At 34.3% G+C, this 23,091-nt stretch overlaps 4 protein-coding genes across 5 annotated transcripts; 1 reads left to right on the top strand and 3 right to left on the bottom strand.

Annotated features, from left to right (window-relative positions):
• Window positions 1-121: 121 nt before the first annotated feature.
• Window positions 122-3,980, top strand: LOC21398260 (aspartic proteinase-like protein 2). The gene is made up of 10 exons (XM_024175212.1): window positions 122-734; window positions 1,340-1,469; window positions 1,658-1,905; window positions 2,009-2,233; window positions 2,500-2,662; window positions 2,777-2,850; window positions 3,013-3,103; window positions 3,232-3,307; window positions 3,508-3,579; window positions 3,745-3,980. The coding sequence occupies exons 1-10, from the start codon at window positions 517-519 to the stop codon at window positions 3,894-3,896; spliced, it is 1,449 nt and encodes a 482-aa protein (XP_024030980.1). The 5' UTR covers window positions 122-516; the 3' UTR covers window positions 3,897-3,980.
• Window positions 3,981-4,178: 198 nt separating this feature from the next.
• On the bottom strand, window positions 4,179-6,834 carry LOC21398259. The gene is made up of 5 exons (XM_010112791.2): window positions 6,560-6,834; window positions 5,837-6,051; window positions 4,979-5,059; window positions 4,524-4,874; window positions 4,179-4,412 (listed from the first exon to the last, which is right to left on the bottom strand). Exons 1-5 carry the CDS (start codon window positions 6,720-6,722, stop codon window positions 4,311-4,313), a joined length of 912 nt encoding a protein of 303 aa, XP_010111093.1. The 5' UTR covers window positions 6,723-6,834; the 3' UTR covers window positions 4,179-4,310.
• Window positions 6,835-7,775: 941 nt separating this feature from the next.
• LOC21398258 (cytochrome P450 93A3) lies at window positions 7,776-9,543 on the bottom strand. Its single transcript, XM_010112790.1, has 2 exons — window positions 8,575-9,543; window positions 7,776-8,414 (listed from the first exon to the last, which is right to left on the bottom strand). Exons 1-2 carry the CDS (start codon window positions 9,541-9,543, stop codon window positions 7,776-7,778), a joined length of 1,608 nt encoding a protein of 535 aa, XP_010111092.1.
• Window positions 9,544-12,973: 3,430 nt separating this feature from the next.
• On the bottom strand, window positions 12,974-22,153 carry LOC21398257 (cycloartenol synthase 2). Of its 2 annotated transcripts, none has more exons than XM_024175214.1 (20): window positions 22,031-22,153; window positions 20,983-21,227; window positions 20,615-20,800; window positions 20,369-20,458; window positions 20,078-20,272; window positions 19,882-19,966; window positions 19,137-19,303; window positions 18,489-18,677; window positions 17,596-17,709; window positions 16,839-16,961; window positions 16,602-16,724; window positions 16,429-16,527; window positions 16,149-16,205; window positions 15,062-15,108; window positions 14,818-14,961; window positions 14,412-14,589; window positions 14,066-14,146; window positions 13,820-13,903; window positions 13,553-13,660; window positions 12,974-13,330 (listed from the first exon to the last, which is right to left on the bottom strand). In XM_024175214.1, the coding sequence occupies exons 2-20, from the start codon at window positions 21,202-21,204 to the stop codon at window positions 13,316-13,318; spliced, it is 2,307 nt and encodes a 768-aa protein (XP_024030982.1). In that variant the 5' UTR covers window positions 21,205-21,227; window positions 22,031-22,153; the 3' UTR covers window positions 12,974-13,315. The 2 variants fall into 2 exon arrangements, with proteins under 2 accessions (XP_024030982.1, XP_024030983.1); XM_024175215.1 differs by having other exon boundaries at window positions 21,007-21,227.
• Window positions 22,154-23,091: the final 938 nt, after the last annotated feature.

The raw sequence follows: 23,091 nt of genomic DNA, 5'->3' as shown, positions 1-23,091 counted from the left end.
AGTTCAAAAAAAAAAACTATGTAATTTATTTTTTTTTCAATTCAAACACAAAAAAAAAAAAAAAAAAAAAAATCGGAAGAAAACAAGAAAAACAAAAGAAAAAGAAGAGAGTGGAGAGAAGGAAACAATGTGGACGTTGTTTTCTATTTTGCGAACATATTGCACAAGAAGACGTGACCTTTGCCATTGAAAACGCGCAAGCTCTTCCTATCTCTTTCTTTCCCTTTCTCTCTCTTTCCTTGGCGTCTTCTTCATGTCCTTTCTTTCCTTCTCGCAGAATATACATATCGCTTATATATACCCACACACACACACACAATATATATATTTGTGCTTTTCTTTCCCCATTCAACTGGACCGAATTCCCAGCAAAACCCACCTCCTTAAACCACCCAAAAAAAGTTGTTTTTTTTTTCAGCTGAAAATACAAGAGATTTTCGGATTCAAGTCAATATTGGATCTTTGCCAAATATATTTCCACAATATACAGAAGATTGTTTTTTTTTTGGCCCGTTAATGGATCTTCGAATGACATTGATTTTGCTCGGCGGTTTGTTGTTCTTCGCTCTGTTTTCGAGTGCCTCGGCGAACTTTGTTTTCCCAGTTGAGCATAAATTCAAGGGCAAAGAGCGTTCTTTGAGCGCATTGAAGGACCACGATGTCCGCCGTCACCGGAGAATTCTCTCCGCCGTGGATCTGGAATTGGGCGGCAATGGCCTCCCCTCTGAAACCGGGTATGTTTTTTCTTATTTATTTATTTAATCAAATTTTGGAGGACAATTTTTATTTTTCTTCTTTGTAATATTTTTCAATGAATTATTGGCTACCACCATTACGAGCAATAATGATTTTAGATTTCTCTGTTTAGGTTATAGATGCTGGGTTGACTTGCTTTTAAGACTCAATTTTGTATTGAGAATTGTGAATAATTTACAGGATTTGGTCTTGAGGTATCAATTCCACGTAGATTGCAGGAGCTTTTTGTTATTTTTGATTCTTTTAAAGGTTGGATGCAATAATTAGCAAAATTCATATGTTTGGTTATTTTAGGTTTTCATGTCAGGTACTTGGTTGACTCAAGTCAATTAGATCCATAACACAAATTTCGGTTGAATTACTATTTCTTCCGAGAGTTGTTGGTTTATTGTGATTACTTTATTGGTATGTGTATATATAAGGATAAAATGGCATAGAGAATCTTATATTGTTACCTATTCGGCCTATGAAGAGTGAAATTTTAAATTATGTTCTGTGTGATGAAACTCAAATAGTAAAAATTTGTCAAGTGCAATCATTTCTGTTCCAATTTGGCTGCTGCTAATTTTGTTGGTTGGTTTAGGCTGTACTATGCGAGAATTGGGATTGGGTCTCCTTCAACAAATTATTATGTGCAAGTTGATACAGGCAGTGACATTTTATGGGTGAACTGTATTGGCTGCGAGAAGTGTCCGAAGAAAAGCAATCTTGGTGTACGTCTCTCTATTCTTACTGTTTCCTTTACTGGATGGATCATGGTTTTTCCATTTTTATTCCGTGTCATTGCGGAATATTACTTGCATTTTCATATGTTTTGGAGTGCTGCGAGTCTTATCATGTTTGCCGGATTATGTTGATGCTTCGTAGAAAAGACGTTTATTATTTTGAATTTATACAACAGATAGATCTCACATTATATGATCCAAAGAGCTCCACAACTTCAAAATACGTTAATTGTGATCAAGATTTTTGCACTTCCACATACGATGGTCAACTTCCTGGTTGCAGGCCAGAGTTGCTGTGCCAATATAATGTTGTTTATGGAGATGGAAGCTCAACTGCCGGATACTTTGTGAAGGATGCTTTACACTTCAACAAAGTGACTGGAAACCGTCAAACGGCAACAACAAACGGGAGTGTAATATTCGGGTGAGTTTCGTTTCTAGTATTGCTCTTTACTGTGGTTGTTACAGTTCTCCTGAAGATATTAGGGTCTTCATGCGTATATACTTAACTGCCTCTTCTGGAGTAGGTGTGGAGCTAAACAATCTGGGGAGCTAGGTACATCTTCTGAAGCCCTTGATGGAATACTTGGTTTTGGACAGGCAAATTCGTCGGTGCTTTCACAGCTTGCTTTAGCTGGAAAGGTGAAAAAGGAATTCGCACACTGTTTGGACACTATAAGTGGTGGTGGAATCTTTGCCATTGGGGAAGTGGTGCAGCCACGGGTGAATAAGACTCCATTGGTGCCTAATCAGTGAGTGATGTTATATTTCTGAGACTTTTCGTTGTATAACTTGCATTGTTTTTCCCTGGCTGTGTAATTCATCTTTATATTGCGATTTAGAGGAACCTTCCAAGAGTCATGTAGCAACATATGAACATTACTGTTACAAGTCAAGTTTTATGATCTGTATGCTTATCTAAGAAGTTTTTGCTTATCAACATGCTCTTCTTTTCTCAACCAGGCTAAGTCTTAAGATATGAATGTTGTCATAATTTTACTTCCATTAACTATCTTAGGGCGCACTACAATGTTAATATGAAGGAAATTACGGTGGGTGGTGATGTTCTCGACCTTCCCACAGATACATTCGACACGGCAGATGGGAAAGGAACTATTATTGACAGTGGTACAACCTTGGCTTATCTTCCAGAGGTGGTTTATGATTCCTTGATGAGTAAGGTACACCGATGTTGTTGAACCACTATACGTTTGAATATTTTTTATCTTTTACTTTTATTTTTTGAGTTTGATTTACATATACTTAATACATTTTTTTTTTCTAAATATTATCAGGTTATGTCTCAGCAGCCTGGATTGAAATTACATACTGTTGAAGATCAGTTTTCCTGTTTTCAATTTACTGGAAAGTAAGGACCTAATGGCAACTATTACCATGTAGTATCTTTATTTTAGCATTTTGATGCCATTTAAGAAGTTAATTTTTCTATAAAGTTTCTTCAATATGAGTGATGTTTATCTCTTGAGCTGCAAGTAACCACCTTATTTGTTGTTGTAATCTGCCCTTGCAGTGTTGACGATGGATTTCCAATTGTTAAATTCCGTTTTGACAAGTCTCTTACTTTGACAGTTTATCCTCATGAATATTTGTTCCAGATTCGTGTAAGTAATTTTTTCACAAATCTATGTTATTCAAAGACGCCATGTCAATCCCTAAACCCCCTTACAAAATACAATCACCTTCCTCAAGGGATTCTTTGCTAATAAACATTTTTCACCGCATTCTATAGGAGGATGTTTGGTGCATTGGTTGGCAGAACAGTGGGTTGCAATCCAAGGACGGAAAGGAAATGATTCTTTTAGGAGGTAAAGTATAGTACTACTCGTTCTAAACAATCAATAGACACCGACATATTAGGATTGTTTAAGGCATTATATCATAGCTTGAGCTTGATGAATAGATAATCTGATTGGTTGGAATTCTTTAATACAGAACCTAAAATTACTAATTATTGGTCTGTGTGTAATTCCCATATATTTACGTTTCTGACTGTTTACAAATGCAGATATGGTGCTTTCAAATAAGCTAGTTTTATATGATCTTGAAAATCAATCTATTGGGTGGACAGAATATAACTGTGAGTATCTCTGAATGTATTCTGCGTTCTTCTTTTCTTTGATTGTAGTTAGTCACTGGCTTGTCCTTTTGGCCTTAGTCCTTTGAATCCTGATGTTGAAGATGTGAAAAATAGATAGCTGTGGAGACATTCTCAATTTTTTTAATTTTTTTTTTTATTAAATAGGTTCGACAAGCATTAAAGTGAAGGATGAAAATTCAGGAGCAGTGTACTCTGTAGGTTCCCACAATCTCTCGTCAGCTTCCAAGGTGATAACTGGAGGAATGCTGACATTCTTTTTGTTACTGATTGCCATGCTGCACAATTTTATTTGTTAGACCATTTGAACAAAGTAACAAAAGAACATTCACAATCTTTGTTGTACCATAATTTATTCAATAGAAATGTGTGCTTTGGTGGTACATTATTTTCCCTCCTTTTTTTTTTTTTTTTTTTTTTCAGTTTTTTGGGATAAACGGGTTTTAAGTCCTTTTTTTTCTTTTAATGAATAAATTTGCTTGGTGGTACATTATTTTACCCTCTCTCTCTCCTTTTAGAGATAACACCATTATTACCTAATTTATTGTTCTTACTAAACTATTTTGGATAAAAATGGTAAATACAAATTGAAATACAATTTAAATAAGACATAAAACGATTTTTGTTCACAAAACAAACTTAAATTTAATTGATACTGCCATGTACAAGATGGGTAATTACACATATGAATACAAGTATAGGCGAGACAGGCTTTACAAGGTTGTCCTCAAAAACTGTACAACGAAATACAGAACTGCCAGAAGGAGTGCAATCTGGTATGCATCTCTTTGAAAGCTGTCGTCCCTCTGAAAGAACTGAATGAATGAAAAAAAACAAAATGCCAATAAATTTCCACAAACAAGAATTTTGGTTTCAAATTAGCCAAAAAAAAAAAAAAAAAGGAAAAAAAAGAAAGAGGAACTAACCTTTGTTGGATCACCCAACGGGTCTGGATAAATATCCGTGTTTTGCTTTTCTTTTGGGAAACTGCTGGACAGATTTTTCACAAGATCGGCCAAGTCTTTCGTGCCCTCAGACGCGGCAAAAAGTCGACGGGATGTCCAGAAATATGCCTGAGCAATGAATGATGAAGATGATAAATCCCATGACTCTTCATGCTCAATCACTTGGCCACTAATCTGGTTTAGAATAAACTTTGAGTTGATCCTCATCACCAAATCTCCTCCAATACCAGCAATGAAAGACTTTGGCTTTCCTCTGATCGTCCACTTGATAATTAGCTCACTGGTTGATAACATAACCATTTCTTGCACACTCTAGAACATAAAAGAAAGAAAAATGATAAAAAATAATACCATAATCATAATTTATTAGGAAAAAAAATAAAGCAAATCTACAAAAGCATAGATGTCTCTCTCACCACAGAGGGTTTGTCTAGTGCATTGGTTACCCATAAAGGTCTCTTGTATTTTTCACGGCCTGTAAAACTTCTAACTGGATCCTGCATTTTGAATGATAACGTACTATCAAATTATTCAGAAACTATACATGAAAAATAAGCATTAGCAAAAGAAAAGATGTTAGGATTGAGCATATATTGGTCCTTAGTTAAATTAATCTAAAATAGTCATGGGCTAAAACTGCAGGAAAAGAAAAGTTCAGCCAGTAATCTGTTTTAGAAAAGGTTTAGCCAGCATTGTGATAATGTTCACAATTCAGTTCCCCTAAGTTAACTTCTATAACAAATTTATAAAAGAATAATATGAGTTCTTAACTATTATTCCAACTTTTTGATATTAACTGAACGTTAGACAATTGAAAGATTTATCCAAATAGTTTGAAAGACCGTTTTTTCTGTATTCGTGCATATTTTATCTGCACAAAGTTACATGATAATAAAGATCACTGGTGTCCCTGAACTTTGGAGTCATTTCCAGTTCGCCCTTCGAATTTTAAAACTTTCACTTTACTCCCTGAGTTTTGAATTGTTCTCACTTAATCCCTTCTGTTGAAATTTCTGTTAAAAACAGATAGAAGAAACGGAGCAATGCAGTCACGTAGTCTTTTTGTTTGAATATCTATTTATAAATCACATGACCACACTTAACTACTTTTTTAATGTCTGAATTTAACATAAATTCTTATAAAATGGCTTAAATGAGACTAATTCAAAATTTATAAAAGAAGAGTTTTATTATTTATGAGGTAAATTGATAATGACTCCAAAGTACATGAGGCGCCAGTGAGATTAAGCCTAATAATAAACTGACTGACTGACCTTGTATCTAACGGAAATGGCAAAAGTACCAAGGGCACGGTTGCCTTCTCTAAGTTCTAGGATATCACGAACAAGTTGTCTGGCCGTTGATTCCACCAACGGACTACTTATACACTCAAACTCATTGCACAAGTCCCCAAACTCCATTCCATCTACTATCTTATCAGCTTCTGATCTCTCACTTGTCACTTCTGTCCTACTAGAATCATTTGTAACTGCAACATAGTAACAAAACATTAACAATGATAATAATAAAATGGAGCAATTTGTTCATGTTTATTCTCAGTTGAACGTAAACCAACACAGAATTAATGTTAAGATCTCAAATTTATTTCGGAACAGGTGTTGTTGAGACAATGGCCAATCTTTAATGAAAATAAACAAATTTATAGGCACGACAATGGTATGAAAATCTATAATCATCATCTTTTCATCAACCAAAATGGGTATTAAACACATAATCTAAGAACTCATTTCTGCAGCTATGCTGTGCAATTTTTATTTTTTATTTTACTTAAAAATTGCTATTTAAGTACAAGGGCGGTTTTCTTTAGTTTTTAAGGCTGAGAAAATATCAGTGTTTAACATGGTATGATCCATTTAACAAATGTGAGTTCTTTTTTTTTTTTTTTCCTTCTCATTACCATATTTTCTCAGAAACAAATTTAGATAAAAAGGGAAAGGAAACAAAAGAAACAGAGGAGAGGAGAGGAAATATTTAACCTCGGATCGAAAAAGCGTGGTTGGAATGGGAGGGCAAAGTGAAAGGTTTGGAAGTGAAAACGCATTTGCTCCGGCAGCTTCTCCGACTAAGTCCGGTGGCGGCGGTGGCGGCGGCCGTAGTGCCAGTGGCGACGAGAGCAGAGGACGAAACAGAGGCACTCATCTCTCCCCATACCGTTTGCCACAGACACCCTTTGTTTTGGCTACATACAATTTTGAGCCTCTCTTGTGGATTTTTTTTCCCTCTCAATCTCTCGTTTTTGGATAAGGTTGGCCTTTCCCTTTCTTACGTGTGTATTTCATATTGTTGCCACTATTATTTATTTATTTATTTGTTTTTTTGCAATTTTTCTTTTTTGCTCGTCTAGAAGATGCCCCTAATGATGTTATCACGTCCCTATTCAATGCACTTTCAAAATTGAAAATTATTTCATGCTCTCTCATCGATAATCTACATAAATCCGTACACATCAATCACACAAACTCACTACTTCAGAGAACTAAGTATGAAAAAAAAAATCAAATATCTATCATATAGACAGAGTAAAAAAAAAAAAAAAAAGATTAATCATTAGATTTTAAACTTTTTTGCTCACATACAAGTAGTCACCATTTGATTCCGCAAGTACTACTTGTATCAACATTGATGATAAGTTGATAACAATTGCTAAATTACTTGGGAATGATCCATACACTACTAGTGTGAGTGGCGGAGTCACTCGGAGATGAGCCACCCCCTTGAGTTTTTTTTTTTTTTTTTTTTTTTTTTTTAAAATAGTTTTTAAAAATTTGTGATTTTCTCGTTTTATTATGTTAAAATACATTTTTCTTAATATATGCTTCCGCTGAATTTCACATTTTTTTTTTATTAATTCAAGGTGAAAATATATAACCCGTTTAGTTCGTCGATTCGAGTTTTTAATTCGAGTTGAGATGTAACTTTATGGGAGAGCTTTTTATTGTAACAAAAAAGTTAGATGTGGCTGTTTGTGAGAGCTTTTTACTGTAACAAAACTCGAATTCTAAACTCAAATCGGTGAAATAAACGGACCATAATATATTTCTCTGCTGAAATAGAACTCTGGTTCTTGCCACTGACTACTGTCTTTTTTTATTAGTTTTTGGCTGTAGACAATCACATTACACCATTCTTACAATGCTGGTACGGTAGAAACAAAAAACCAATTAGGGATATAGTAGGGCTTGGTTTGATTTTTCAAATGTGGAGTAGTGAGTGAGACAGTCTGGGTGTAGGAATAGACAGCAGAGGTTCCTTTTTCTTAATAATCATCCCACTCTTGTTTGATAAATCAAGGTTTGCTCCAAGAGGCAATTTCCACTCGAAGGAATGTAACATAGAAGCCAACATAAGCATCAACATTTTCTCGCCTAGGGAGACCCCTGCGCATATTCTTCTCCCAGCTCCGAACGGAAAATAGCTGAAATTGTTGCCCGAGAAGTTATGATTCAATTGGTGTTCAGCATTGGTCATGAGGAACCTCTCAGGTTGAAACTCCAGAGGGTTTTCCCAGACGCTTGGGTCTCTTTGGATAGCCCAAACGTTCAGGAAAACTGTACAACCTTTGGGTATAAGATAACCGCCGACGATTGCCGATTGGCTCGGACAACGGGGTACTAGAAGGGGCAATGGTGGGTGTAATCGAAACGTTTCCTTGACGACAGCATTCAAATAGTTAAGTTTGGACAAATGAACCTCTTCAACGTTGTTGTTCAACCCCACAATTTGTGTCAACTCTTCCTGAACTTTACTCATTATCTCGGGATGCTTGAGAATCTCTGTCATTGTCCACTCCACCACTGTTGTCGTTGTGTCCGTGGCGCCCAACAAAGCGTCCTAAATGATAATCAGAGAAATTTGAAAATGATCATAAGCATTCAACGTCTGATCTGCATTCTCATACTATATTTTTCACGTAAAAATGATGAGATTTGACATAATAATTACGTAGTAACTGCAATAATTTAAGCAAGGATATATTATATAGTTCTTATACCATGAGCAAGGCTTTGATTTCTGGCATACTAATAGACGTTTCACTAGTATGATCTTCATGCTCATGATGAAGCTCCAAAAGGACTTGTAGAAAGTCCTTCCTCATAATTTCCTTGGCCTCATGATTTTTCGCATTCTCGTTCCGTTTTGCTATGGCGTAATCGAAGATCGCTTCGATCGCTAGAGTAATCTTCCTAGTGTCTTTTTCGATTCCCTGTATATCAAACCGCGCAATCGCAGGTAAAACGTCCGAGACGTTCAGTTTCCCAATTAGTGCAAGTAACTCCTCCACTGCCTTTTGAAACTCGACAACATTGATGATGGCATTATCCCCCTCCGACGCACTGATCGTCATGCTAATAACGGAGTTTATGGCCATTTGGAACGCCAAGCTTCTGATATCAACTGGGGTGTCAATCATGTCCTTGTAGATTTGCCTAATGGATTTCTTCACTTCTTCTCTTCTCAGGCTGCTCAGATTACCGGCTAGGACTGTGTTATTTGACATCTCCCGAACAAAGATCTTACGAAGCTTCTTCCATTCTGGTCCGTACGGTGCAAATGCGATATCGTGGCCACCGTGAGTGGCGACATATCCACAGGTACTAAAGCCGCGGTTGGCGAACACTACATCTTGGTCGCGGACCACTTCTTTAACCAGCGGCGCCGAAGTGACCACCACGCCTAGCTTGTTTCCCATCCAGAACTTGAAAATTGGGCCATACACGGTTGCCAACTTGGAGAAGTCCTCGTATAGGTATGGACTCAGGAAAGGAAGGTATCCCACCAGTGGCAAGCCGCGGGGGCCGGGAGGCAGCGGCGGGTCGATGACAAGAGCTTTTTTCGCGTTCCGGCGGAGCCGTAACACACTAGCTAAAGCAGCAGTGAGAGAAAGCAAAATAAGGATTTGGACAAGATGCAGAAGGTCATGAGCATGTTTCTCCTTGGGAAACGTGATCATAATTAACATGGCGTATCAATTTAAGGAACCGACTGAGAATGTGTTGAGGTTTGTTTGAAGATAGCTAGCTAAATTGTAGGATGCTTAATTTATAGACAAGAAGTTATCAGAAAACGTCCATGAGTGTTTATTTTCAAAAACGAACAAAAGGAAACGTCCATCGAGAAGATAATTTCTATAAATATCTCCTATTCGTCTATTAAGCATAGGTTTTTTATAAAATAAAATTTTTATATTCCTTTTCTGGGATTTAACTCAGATAATTAATATTTTATTCATAATGTGAATGCTTTGAAGAACATTTTATGTACGTCCCAGATGCCCTTTTTCCTAGCTTGTCATTGTAATTGTCATCATTATTAGCCTTGAAATCCCACAAAAATTGGACACGATCAATATTGAAAATGCAAATGAATTGAAACTAGATATATTTTAACAATTCATTGACAATTCAATGTTACTCTGGTTTATTTTACTTTTTGCTTAATTTGGGATTCAATAGTTGTCATCGTTGGAAGAACTCCTCATCGTAATCGTCATCGTTAGCCTTTAAACTCCCACCAAAGTTGGATTCTATCTGTAGTGACAAAAATGACAGAATCCTTTATTTTTCCCATCTTTGTATTTGCGCTTGAGTTTCAGTGCGAATCGTTGTCGGTCTAATTTTTTTTTTTTTATTAATTTTAGCTTGAGTAACGATTCAATGAGATTAGAATAGTACCTATAGTTTTAGTTGACAAATCATCTATAATCTGCCCCAGGATCCTAATCCATTGCTCAACAATCTGTTTTAAAATGTATTGCCATTTGCCAACAGCCAAAACTCCAACATTTTCAATTTGTTGCTTTTCCTTTCTTGCCGGTGACGAAAAGTAAAAGAAAGGATCTTGACTTTGAGCACAAGAAAAGAGTCTTCTTGTGCTTGCTAATTCTCTAACTCCTCACTTATTTCTTTATTTATTTTTGGTGCTTGATAATTTCCAAGAGTACATCATTGGCTCCTATCTTCACCCTTGCTTTTTAGATCAAATAATGCGACATCTTAATGCTTTCAAATATTTGTAATTAATTTTCTTTTGAGAGTTCATCCACTTGTTGAATACTTGGGTTGACGACACATAACGTTATATGTACAATGTATGCATATATATATATATATATATATACACACACACATGCATAACCTACATCTCTCGTAAAATAAATATCCACCTATGTCACGTATAGAGCGGTTGTCCAACAAAGTTAAGACTCATTCATTTTACCGATTCGAATTTAAAATTCGAGTTTTGCTACAGTAAAAAGCTCTCAGAAACAGTTGCATCTAACTTTTTTACTACAGTAAAAATCTCTCACATAAAGTCACATGTCAACTCAAATTAAAAACTCGAATCAGCGAACTAAACGGGCAATATATTCCAATGAATTTAATTGACATTTCGAAAAAGTGAAGCACCTTTTTAATATTTATGCTTTAATTTGGTCGTTTGATGTCTCCATTTAGAAGTACTAATTACAAAATGAAATTAATTAGTTGTGAAATTTATGTACGGAACATGGATAACGTCCACTAATCCATTTTAATTTCTCTTTTCTTGATTATGTCAATCCGGATTCAGTCAAGTAATCTATGGATCACCTGATTATTGATAGTTGGAAATTAGAGCAAATGTAGCTCTCCATTGCATAGGAAGTGGGCAAATTCAGACGAAGCAAAAAAAAAAAAAAAATGTCTAGCCCAAAGAATAAGTTGCACTAATTTCTAGTAGTACTACTTGTAAACACAGTAGACACGAACTTTTTATCTCACTAGAAAGACTTTGATCTGTAGTACGAAAATGTAACATAATAATTATTAAACATAACATTAACGTTGGAGAAAAGTAAAATTAAAAAAATTTAGTCATTTAAAAATTATGTTACTTTTCTCGAACGTCGAGGTTACGTTTAATAATAATAATTATTATTATTATATATATATATATATGAACTTCAAAGACTTTGACCTGTATTCTATATATATATATATATATATATGGATTAGTTACAAAAATGTAACATAATAATTATTAACGTAACATCAACGTTAGAGAAAAGTAAAATTAAAAAAATTTAGTCATCTAAAAATTATGTTACTTTTTTCAAACGTCGATGTTACGTTCAATAATTGTTATATACATATATATGAACTTGAAAGACTTTGACCTGTATTCATTATATATGAACTAATTACGAAAATGTAACATAATAATTATTAAACGTAACATCAACGTTAAAAAAAAAAAAAATTAAAAAAATTTAGTTGTCTAAAAATTATGTTACTTTTCTCTCGAACCTCAATGTTCCGTTCAATAATTGTTATATACACATATATATATATATATATATGAACTTGTTTTTATGCTATGGTTACAATATTAATTAAGGATAATTACTTAAACATACCTCTTAGTTTCAACTTTTTCTCAATTTATCCCTCTTAGTTAGAATCCTGCGTCAGTTTTGACGCGTTTGATTGTAACTAAAACCAATACTTAATATAAAGTATGTTCGGACGCCTGATGCTTTTGTAATTCAATTATGAGTTATAGCTTATATATTAGTTGAACTCCACGTGTCATCCACGCGGATTGGAGAGCAATCCGTGTATTAAGTTTTTATTACCGTGTTAAAAGCACATAACATCTTAATATAAAATCTCAAAAAATAACCCAATAGGAAAAAAAAAGAAAGAATTTTAGTGCAAAAAGCCAAAAAGGAATTAAAAAAAAAAAGAACTAAAATGAAGAAATAAATAAGTTATAAAAAAAGGGACCAAATTGAAAAAAAAAAGATTCAGAGCAAAAATTAAAAAAAAAAAAAAGGTAAAAAAGAACCAAAATGAAAAAAAAAAATTTAAGACAAAAGGAACCAAAACGAAAAAAACTCAAGATAAAAATAGAGAAAAAGGTAAAAAAGGACTAAAATAAAAAAAAATAAATAAGTTTTAGGACATAATCGATCAAGACAGAAAACAATGTAAAATTTCAAGGCAAAAATAAAGTTTCAGTGAAAAAAAAGGGTCAAATTGAAGAAAAAAATGTTTTTAGGCAAAAGGCAAGACAAAAATAAAAAATAGTCAAAATACGACTAAAATAAAAAAATAAACAAATTTTATGGCACCACTGAAAAAAATATTTAAATAGGATAATATCTGAAAAAAGTAAAAGAAAAAAGAAAAGACGAGAAGAAAAAAACATCAAAAGAAAAAAAAAAAAAACCAAAACGAGCATTTAAACCAAAACGCTCGTTTTGGTTGATTGATATACAGTTCATTAAACAGTACGTTTTAAAACTTATATAGATGTGTAGATTTGCATAATAAAATGTAACAACAAAAAAACTCCCAACTATAAATGCATAAAAAAAAAAATTAAGGTAGCATTATATAGATGGCTAATATGATCAATGCCAAAAAGAAATTATTCCCAAACCCGTCCTCAAAATGAAACTTCTATAGTTTTTCTCTCTCTCTCTCTCTCTCTCTCTCTCTCTATATATATATATATATATATCTTTAATGAAGAAAACAAAATGCAATATTGTTTTGAGTTATTCTTCACTTCTACCATAAAACATTAAACCCTTTAGACTTCTAAAGAATTGGTATTTGCTATAGTGTTTTTTCTCACAAAAATCAGAATTTTGGTTCAAATTTTTTGATTTGGACCTTTGAACAAATAACACCTAAGCAAATGAATTATACATTCAGATGCAGCAGCTCCAAGCCCTATTGCAGCACCTACTGGTGTTGTCCCTGTCACAAACAGTAGTTGTTACAAAAATTGAAATCAACAACATTTTTCCTAACTATTTAAGCATAAAAGGTCGAAAATGGTTAGTGGGCAAAAAAGAAAAGAAGGTAAATGCTTATCTTGAGAGAATCAAGAAATAACTAGAATTTGAATTATAATAGAAGGAATAATAAGCCTCAAGATTAAATAATAAAGGTTGAGTAGTAGCTTAGCTTATGGCGTACCTGCTTCAACACCCGATGACGGTACTCTCCCAATGCCCAAATAGGGAATATGTTTCTGTATGCAGCATTACTTATCATACAATTCTTATTAAATGCACCCATGATTTCCTGCCATCAAAACCATTAAACGCTTGTCATTCATTTATTTATTTATTGATATATGGAAATCCCCCAAACCCACACTGTGAGCCCGAGTTTGAAACATGATTTCTTTGCGGAATGCGGATCAAACATTCAATTTAAACACTATCCCATGTAACAAAGTACCTGCTGAGGAAAATCTCCATTCTCCATTTGAGAATTTATGAGACACCTAGCTGCACGATGCAAGGGCGTTTGGTCTCTCTCTGCCTGCATACACAAAGTAAAGGCAAGGCAACGTCTTGTTTTACCATGTTTTTATCGGTGCATGACTGTTCTTAGCGACATAAGAATATGTGAAATGATTCATATCAATTAATGTTGATGCCTATCAAATTTTATATACGTTACTTATCGAAATCTTTTACGTACCTGTTGAGCATCAATAAGTGCCATCAAAGCCCATCCAGTGTTGACCACATGTGACCTATTTCCCTCAAGATTAGAGTAAACCTATATGGAAAATAGCTAAGAGGTTATGAGCAGGAAAACAAAATAACATCAAAGAAACCCATTTAAGCTCGACTTAGTATAAAGAATCATTTCTTCTGTAATAGTATATGTATAATAAATTAATGTCTGACAGAAATTAAAAGATAAGAAATAATAAAAATTTGGATAACTAACCATTCGTCTCCCAATCAGACTAAGCTTATTGACCCTGTCATGTATGCCATTTAAACTTAAGAACAAACATGTACATATTAAAAAAATTGACCTTGTTTTGGCATGAAAGGTAGCTCTCTCCCCAGCCGCCAGATGCAAGTTGTTTCGATAGCAAAAAATTGCAAGCTTTACGGATGCTAGAGTCATTATTGTAGTTCTTTCCAGCAGCCACTAGCCCTTTAACCCCAAACCATGTAGCATAAGTGAAACAGACACCCCAAGAACCATACCTGTTCAGCAAATCCAAAAATTAAAGTAACAACCAAATTGTCAACTCAGTAGCAAGGGGGGGAAAAAAAACTGTCAACAGAAGGTAAAGAAAAAGCGAACAAAAAAGTTTCACTCAACAAGCATGCATGTATTCATCAAGTAGTGCACAAAATTGACATATTGGGGGAATATAACAGAACAAGAAAAAAAATAGAGGGACCTTAAGAATTGATGAATATAGGACAAACCATGAACCGTCTGATGCTTGTTCCTTTTCAATGAATATTATGGCTTTCTTGATACAACGTTCTATTTCCTCTTGTCGATGCTCAGGGTACAAATTTCTAAATACTGTCAAAGCTTGTATAGCAGCTGAGGTGCATTCAACATAACTAAGGAGAGATATCATAGTTAGATACAAACGTTGAAGCTAAACACATAAAAGAGACAAAATTAAAAAAAAAAAAAAAAGGAAAAGGCTTGGACTCTCACGGATAATCAATGACAATGTCACCAAAGGTTTCGGCAGGGTTGATCAACTGGAAATGCAAAAGAAATTATTAAAAAAGAGTTATCTTACATGATCCATGTAGTAACTAAACGACTGAGTAAGTCAACACAACATATTGTATACTTTTAACGCACCAAAAACGCCATCTTATGAAGCCTACATTAATGGTCAGGAGCTTCTAATGTTTAATGCATTAATTGTTCTTCTACTTCAGTTATTTTGTACTATGGCCACCCCTCACCAAGTTCAAGTTTAATTTTTTTTATTATTAATTTTTTTTATTTTTTTTTAATGGCCACCCCTCACCAAGTTCAAGTTTAATTTTTTTTATTATTAATTTTATTTTTTTTTATTTTTATTATTTTTTAATGCTAAAGAGTATCAATAGCAATACCCATTAAAAATGACACTCAGGTCGACTGGTTCAAGTAAGAAAGTGAGTCCACTGAACTAGATTTATACCTTACAAATGTATCAATCCCAGCCATGCACTCGGCACCATCATGTGTGTTACATAGAGCCATGTGCATCAAAAGTAAGGGATTCTGATTTAGGGTCAGTTCAATAATTTTGAATTTCGTAAAGAATATGTAGAAGTTTATTTAGATTACATTTTTTTTTCAAATGAAATATGTTTTACTTCCACATTTTAAAATGGATTATCATAAAGATTCTCAATATGGAAGTTAGAACGACTCATGAATGCTCAAAATTATGTTATTGAATGAGACGTTTCCTACTAGTAATTCTTTTTCTAATATTATGAAGTATGAACATTTATTTACTATCCACAGCAACTAGCACAATATGGCGAAGAGTTCAGAAAGGCATCTTCTGGTCTCACGTAGTTTGGGTGACATGCAGTCAAAAAGAAAAGACAGTTCCATACAAAAGAGCAACATCAGATCAGATGAATGATTCTGAACCATCATGCAGATATTCAATACAATATCCTACCAATATAAGGTGAGTATTATAGAGCGTACATCAAGGGAAGAAAGGCATTGAACTTTGGGCGCTTAAACAATATAATAAACAATAAGGGAAAAAACTTTTGAAGGAGGATACCTCCAACCAACGGTAGGATCTTGTGAGTTCATATGATGCAAAGCCACCATCTCCATTCTACAACATAATTATTCCAAAACAAAGAAGCACAAATATATATATATATATATATATATAGTAAAACATTAGAATCATAATACAACTATTAATAGGGAGATAATGTGAGAGTGGTACAGCAAATCTTCAAAGTAAATAGCAAACTCTTTTTGAGAGAGCATCACGAGTCCACAAAGAAATGCAAACAATTGGTTTCATTATTGAAATATCTCAATCCACCAACCTGTAGTGAGAGCAAAACATTGACAGCATCATACAGCCAATTTGCCTCTAATGGTTCACCAACAATATCTGATGGAATTTTTGATAATAGGAGAGTAGCCTGAGAAGGCAAGACACGAAATTTAGAAACCATTAATTAATAAATAAAACACATTAAATGTTGTCTACAATTACTTTTAATCCTTCTGCTGTACAATCTGAGATGGGCCACCCATGATCAGCAGTAGAGAAAGGCCAAGCGCCCTTTGAAATGTGACGATACCAAAAGCCAAGATCACCTGGGCAATCTTCTAAAACCTATATCAGAAAATAAATAACAACCAGTCAACTAGAGAAAGGTGGGAAAGGCATCAAATTAGACAAACACTGAGAAGCACTAGTTGAATTCAAACCGCATAGAGCGGCATTGACCTGTGAGTTTTTAACGAACTCATGCGCCTTTCTTAGAGTTGTGCTGTATTCTTTGATAAGGTTGGTTGAAATAATTGCCTGAATGGCAAAAGCAGTGTCCCATAACTGACTTCCATTATACCCCTGCATTAGAGTCATTATGTATAGAAAAGTTAACAAATATGTCACCAATTTTTACTGTTCTAAGTAGATTTTAATAGTCATTTGAGTCCAATTTAGGCGTAGTAGTTACTGTGCTAAATAGACTATCAGCACAAAACATAATCAACAAAACCTTCCAAAGCAATAACAAAATGAGTTCTACATAACATTAATTTTAAATGAAATGCACCTAAAAAAGGCAGCAGTTAGAAAAGGATAAAGAAAGTACAAAAATCAAGAAAATGAATAGTGCGTTAAGCTAATTAGATTCATAACAATAAAAAGCCATAAGGACCTCGAGGCAGAACTCCTTCACATTCTTCTAATCCTATTATGAACACGAAGAGAGGCCAACATAACAACACAAGTATTGACTTCTTTGAAACTGTGAGAACAAAAAAAAAAAAAAAAAGTAAAGTTCTACTAACATCAGTAGAAAGGATATGCTGGAATCATGTTATGACTTGAATTTACTCCAGCAGCTACTAGCAAAGAAAAATCTTTCTATCAAGTTCTTCGCTAGTTTATAGCTAAAACGTGTTTAATAAAAGTAGGTGTTCAATAACTTAAATAGAAGAAGCTTTAGGGAAAAAAAAAACGAAGAAACGATTTGGACCTTCATTTTCATGCCATCTTCAGCAATCCATAGAAAATCATAGATTCTTGGAAGGTGCAACTTGAAAGCCTCTGAATTCGGATCTTCAACCCAACAGCAAAGCATATTTAAAACCTGTTAAGTCAGTCATGACTCCAAACTGTAATTCCTAACAGAAATAAGTAGGAAGCTTGAAGCTCTCTCTCTAGGAATTTCTATCTCTAGAAATTTCTGTCATGTTATGTTATTTGATAGTTGAGTTAATTGTCAAGAATCCTAGAGTATATCAGGCAAGTTATAAGCATTTTGATAGAGATTACTGGTGGAGCGGCTTGGTTGTGAAAAGTTATAAAGGAGACTTTGGATTATGGAGGTACAAAAGCTTCTTTCAGACTGTTTTTTTCACAGGTTCGAGAGGAAACTTGAGCTGAAATTCAAATTTTGTGAGAGATAACATTGTAGCATAAAAGTTGAATTGTGATTCGAACTGTGAAAAGAACAGTGCCTCAAAAAGTTTAGAGAAATTTCCTATCTTTTGTTAGTAGAAATAAACACTGACAGTAGAGGAAGGTTCCTAAAAATTTCAAGATTAGAAAGAAACGGCATGATTTTTGAAGATAAGAAGGGAAATCGCGATCTTTTTTGGGATAAGATGGTTGCTTTTTGGATGTTTAATACTAAAGATTTCAAAGACTTGTCATTTATTATTATTATTATTTGAATAGAGATCGATGTATTTGCTTGTAACTTTAATGACATCTTGTCATCTTTGGAATCCTTCTCCTTTCATTTATAATCTTGTCTTATAAGTAGTAATAATAACAAGTAGGAAGTTTTTTGTGTAAACTTTTTTGAAGCTTACACAATGTAAGGTTTCAACCGAATAAAGAATATTATTAAAACACATCACATACCTTATTCACGGGCCCAATGCAAATATAACGAGTATTTTCATCTTCATAGTGTATATGCTCCATCACTGTGCAGAGAGACTTTTCTCTCAACTTTTTTCCTGGCCAACGCGTTAAAATTGGTTCAACAGCCTTATGAAGAAATGCCCAAAGGATATCTTGAACAGCGGGGTGTGGGTAATACAAATCTTCCTGTACAAGCAAAGAAGTTTTTCTATCAATAATCAAGAACTAGTTTGAACCAAATTTGAAATTTACGGAAGGCTTAAATACTTTTTGGTCTTTTATCAAAAAAAAAAAAAAAAAAAAACAACTTTCTGGTCTTTAGAACCTGAAATACAACTTCTGACCACCTCATTGCAAGTCTTACCATTACGTATGCAAGAGAATACTGTTTGTTGTGGTTCCAATCCCCCTTTTTTTTTTTTTTTTTGAAGAGAGGTTCCAATCACATTCAAAGGTATTACCAAACAGAACTTCAAGATGCATATGAAACTATTATTTTCTATTTCTAAAACTATTACTCAATCAAATATGTTCCCAATTTCTCTAGAATGTTGAAGACAACAATAAGATATAAATATTAGAGAATAGAAGATATATCCATATTTAGAAGAATGGGCTCAGTAGGAAACACAATATCTATCTAACCTTTTCACAGAGATTTCGCGCCTTATTCCAATCTATTTCATTGTAAGGAACAGTAAAAAGCTCCTTCCGCAAAGACAACACCATTGGTGTTATTGAACCAACAAACTTCTTCCCATATAAGTAACACATCGGTAAGTACACCATACGACAATGACACCATATTCTTCCTATAGAATGCGCAGAAAATTAAGTTTTTCTCTTTTGGTAGTGATGTTGAGATTAAAAGAAATTAAAATAGCAACATCAACAACAACAACACTACTAATAATACTTCACAAATAAGAAAAAGAAAATTTGTTACTGAACACTTCAACTTAAGTTAGCGACAACATGTAATGCCAAATTTAACAATGGGGAATATAAGATGAGAAATGGAAGCTAAATCCTCAGTGAAGGTTCATGGAATGCTAGGTTGTGTATAAATCAAGGGGAAAAGATTAAAAAAGAAATATGCAACCCAAAACAATTTCATAAAAATAAATTGCATAACATAGTTCTTTCACCACTGTTATTAATTGAAGTTTCAAAACTGGATATGACAATGAACACTGTACCATATCATGTGTTTATTCTTTAAAGCTACATATTATTTATTACAGTGAGTATGACCATGAGTACTGGTATTTTTCTCAAAGAAAAAATTAAGAAACTTTATGCAAAGAATGAACATACTCTCAACAATAGGGGAAATTTCAAGCACGCTTGGGGCAAATAATTTGGAATGTGTTATAAGAAGATAAAGTACCTGGATGAATTGGAAGGATGTACGGAAGAAGCCATACTTCTGGAGGCAGGGGATTATTGCCAGACCATTCAAACACACCAAGTACCTATGATTGTAAGCAATATGATACAACTAAACGAAAAACGCGAGAGCACATCCAAACATCAAGAACATTGTTTAAACTAAATATTCAAGCCAAAAAGGTTAGATTCTCAACTGTCAACCACATTTTCCCCCAGGAAGTAACTGCAGTAGCACCACCATGGTCCAGAATCCATTTGCGTCCTCTCTCCATTGCCCCTTGTCCACCATTCGCTTCTTCACCAAGTAATCTCAAAGTAACATAGCTCAAAACGGAACCAAACATAGTGCTTGCCCCTTCAATGTGCAAACCCCAACCACCATCTTTGTTCTGCAATTTCACATAAATTAATACGAGGTGAAGCCTTTATATAAACAACCAAAATCGTGACACTCTGAAGTCAGTACAGTAAAAAGTTCAACTTGCCTGGTGATTGTAAAGGTAACGACACATCTCTTTTTTGTGCTCTGCTGATAAGACTGCATTTAGTGCCCCAGTAATAGACAAAGTAATTATCTGATTCATTGAAACAAGCAAGGGATAATTTAGAAACAAAAAATGGTAGAGAATATGTGATTTTTTTTTTAAATAATAGTAATAGAATTAGATGTCAAAACTACTGGTTTATGACCATTGAGGCAATTCAGTGTCTAGTTGCACAACATAACGTACCAAGCCAGGCAAAAGAAACATAGGACCTCCATAGTCCCCAGGCCAATGGCCATCATGGGCTTGGATTGTTGAGTAGAAATTTAAAGCCCTCTTCAAGGAGTTAGTTACCATCTCTTCAGAAACATCTTCTATATCTTTCACTTTGACTTGGGGCAACACTGTATCACATGGGTTCTCCTTTGAAAGCTAGATATCGATAAACAAATAGACTAAGTTAACATGTTGACTATCAGGCTATAGAATTGGATAGCATGAATATCATTAACCAATAATTAAAAAAGGAAAGATATTTGAACTGCTTGAGCAATCTCTTGTTTAAACAACAAAAAATATATTTACATTGTTAACAATTAGGATGTGTAAAGTACTTTTGTGATCCAGAGACTATCAACCTGAATACGCATGAGCAAATCGGAGCTGTGCTTCTTCTCAAAGCGAGTGGCTGCGAAGGCTTGCTGAGCGTTTTCAATCTCAGCCAGCTCCTCAGGGGTTCCGAGCTTTGGGTCGAACTCCCAGAATTGCCTACCCGCGTGGTTGTTGAGAGTGCGCAGCCATGGATTCCCTCCATCCGCAATCTTCAGCTTCCACATTGTCAAATATGCTCTACTCTAGTCTTTGGACACGTAAGAAAATTAAAGAAGCAAAAATGAGTGGATGACCAAACGCATTGAGAGCAATAATGTTACGACCTGAAAACTGGGGCCATGAGTAAGTGCAATTAAAATTAAATAAACAGAATCTAATAGTCAAAAATCCAAAGATTAGGCTGTGTTTGGAACCCAAATTTTTGGGTGAGAAAAAAAAAATGAAGGAAATTGAGAAGTAAAAAAGAGGAGAGGAAAAGATTGAGTTTGAACAAGAGTTTGGATGTTCAAAAAACCAACTCTCTCTCTTGAACCCCAGCCCCCGGATCTCCGTCGCTCGTACACCCTCTCACGGCCGGTCTCCGTCGCTCAAGATCCCCAAACCTGATTCCGTCGCCGGCTCACTCTCACCGTCGCCGACTCACTCCCTCGGTCGCTCAAGAAAGAACCAGTTGGAAAAGATACGAGAAACCTTTTCCAAGCGTTTATCCGAAGAGTTACCAAACATAGGATAGGATTTTAAAAAAAAATCCCATTCAATCAAATCCTAGCCAATCCTGACTTTCTAATCCTATCCGATCCGACATACAAAACAGGGCACAACTGTTTTCGAATACTAGAATACGTAATTTCCACTTCGATGGCGCAAGTTCAATTCTGTAATTGAACCAGAAATTTGACTTCAACACTTCAAATTCGTCGTTTTTCACACAATTTCTCGGCAAACAAACACAAATAACAAGATTAAACACAACTTCAGATCTAATCAGAGACAAAATTGTGATAAAGGAAGTTGGAATTAGGGCTAGTGAGAAGAAGGAAGGAAGATTACCTCGAGGCCTTGAAGATTGGGGAGAAAATCCATGGCCGGAAAACGCTGAATTAGTGAGATTTGAGAAGAATCGAAGAGGCAAAAATACATGCCATTTATGGCGGTTTTTTTGAACTTAGGAAACATCACCTTTTCAAATTTGGCATATTCTGATTTTGCAAGAGAGTATAATTGACCCAATTCGTCCTTGGATTGTTGATGAATTCGTGTCATAATTCAAATTATAATTTGTAATTTATTATAATATTTTTTCTTATAAAAAATACACGTAAATTGAGAATAATTTTGAATCATAATTATGAATCCATCAACCAAAAGTCTGAGTATCACTTTAGCCCTAAATTTTTTAACGTGTGTTTAGAGTAAGGATTCGTGTTATAATTCATATCATAATTTGTAATTATTTTCTCTTATAAAAAATATATATAAATTAAAAATAATTTTAAATCTATAAAATTACATATCAATTTGAATTAAAAATTTAAATCAACGAACTAAACGGATCTAATTTTTTTAATTTTTTAATTGACGTGATGTAAAACTTTTTGTGGCATTATATTAAATCGGCCAAAGCCTACAGAAATAGGAATACAATCAAGTCCAGAAGCAAAAAAATAAAATTGAAAAACAGAGGATGGAAAAGCATGGGCAACCCCTAGGACTTCTAGTCAGTAAGTCGAGTTGACCGGCTGGGAACACCAAGTATGAAACGAATTGCAAATTAGGAATTGAATTTATAAATATAAACCAAAACAGAGGGAGAGAGAGAGAGAGACCGAAAAACATAGCACTATTCCCTCCATCACCTTGACGTTTAGCAAAAAGAAGGAAAAACAAGGCACATTGCATGGTTCCATGGCCAATATTTTTAAGGTAATATTTCCCCACTTCTATTTCTACAATATTAAGGGTTCGTTTAGTATGATGATTTAAATCAGGGTAATTCTAATCATGATTCTAGAATCAGAACCATAATTCATGATTTTGAATTCAAATCATGATTCTGAAACAATGATTCAAATCATGATTCTGAAACAATGATTCAGAATCATGGGTTTGAA

Source organism: Morus notabilis, unplaced genomic scaffold, assembly GCF_000414095.1.
Source record: "Morus notabilis unplaced genomic scaffold, ASM41409v2 Scaffold120, whole genome shotgun sequence".
Classification (NCBI taxonomy): domain Eukaryota; kingdom Viridiplantae; phylum Streptophyta; class Magnoliopsida; order Rosales; family Moraceae; genus Morus; species Morus notabilis.
Note: the sequence above shows the minus strand (reverse complement) of the source record. Positions and strands in the feature narration are given on the sequence as shown.

Coding starts and splice junctions, on each gene's coding strand:
- LOC21398260 (XM_024175212.1), top strand. CDS start 517: ATGGATCTTCGAATGACATTGATTTTGCTCGGCGGTTTGTTGTTCTTC. Junction 1,470..1,657: donor CGAAGAAAAGCAATCTTGGT/GTACGTCTCTCT, acceptor TTTATACAACAG/ATAGATCTCACATTATATGA. Junction 2,851..3,012: donor TGTTTTCAATTTACTGGAAA/GTAAGGACCTAA, acceptor CTGCCCTTGCAG/TGTTGACGATGGATTTCCAA.
- LOC21398259 (XM_010112791.2), bottom strand. CDS start 6,722: ATGAGTGCCTCTGTTTCGTCCTCTGCTCTCGTCGCCACTGGCACTACG. Junction 6,052..6,559: donor CCACGCTTTTTCGATCCGAG/GTTAAATATTTC, acceptor ACTATGTTGCAG/TTACAAATGATTCTAGTAGG. Junction 5,060..5,836: donor CCATTTCCGTTAGATACAAG/GTCAGTCAGTCA, acceptor TTCAAAATGCAG/GATCCAGTTAGAAGTTTTAC.
- LOC21398258 (XM_010112790.1), bottom strand. CDS start 9,543: ATGTTAATTATGATCACGTTTCCCAAGGAGAAACATGCTCATGACCTT. Junction 8,415..8,574: donor AAATCAAAGCCTTGCTCATG/GTATAAGAACTA, acceptor ATTATCATTTAG/GACGCTTTGTTGGGCGCCAC.
- LOC21398257 (XM_024175214.1), bottom strand. CDS start 21,204: ATGTGGAAGCTGAAGATTGCGGATGGAGGGAATCCATGGCTGCGCACT. Junction 20,459..20,614: donor TGTTTCTTTTGCCTGGCTTG/GTACGTTATGTT, acceptor TCAATGAATCAG/ATAATTACTTTGTCTATTAC. Junction 14,590..14,817: donor CAAGCATCAGACGGTTCATG/GTTTGTCCTATA, acceptor TTTGCTGAACAG/GTATGGTTCTTGGGGTGTCT.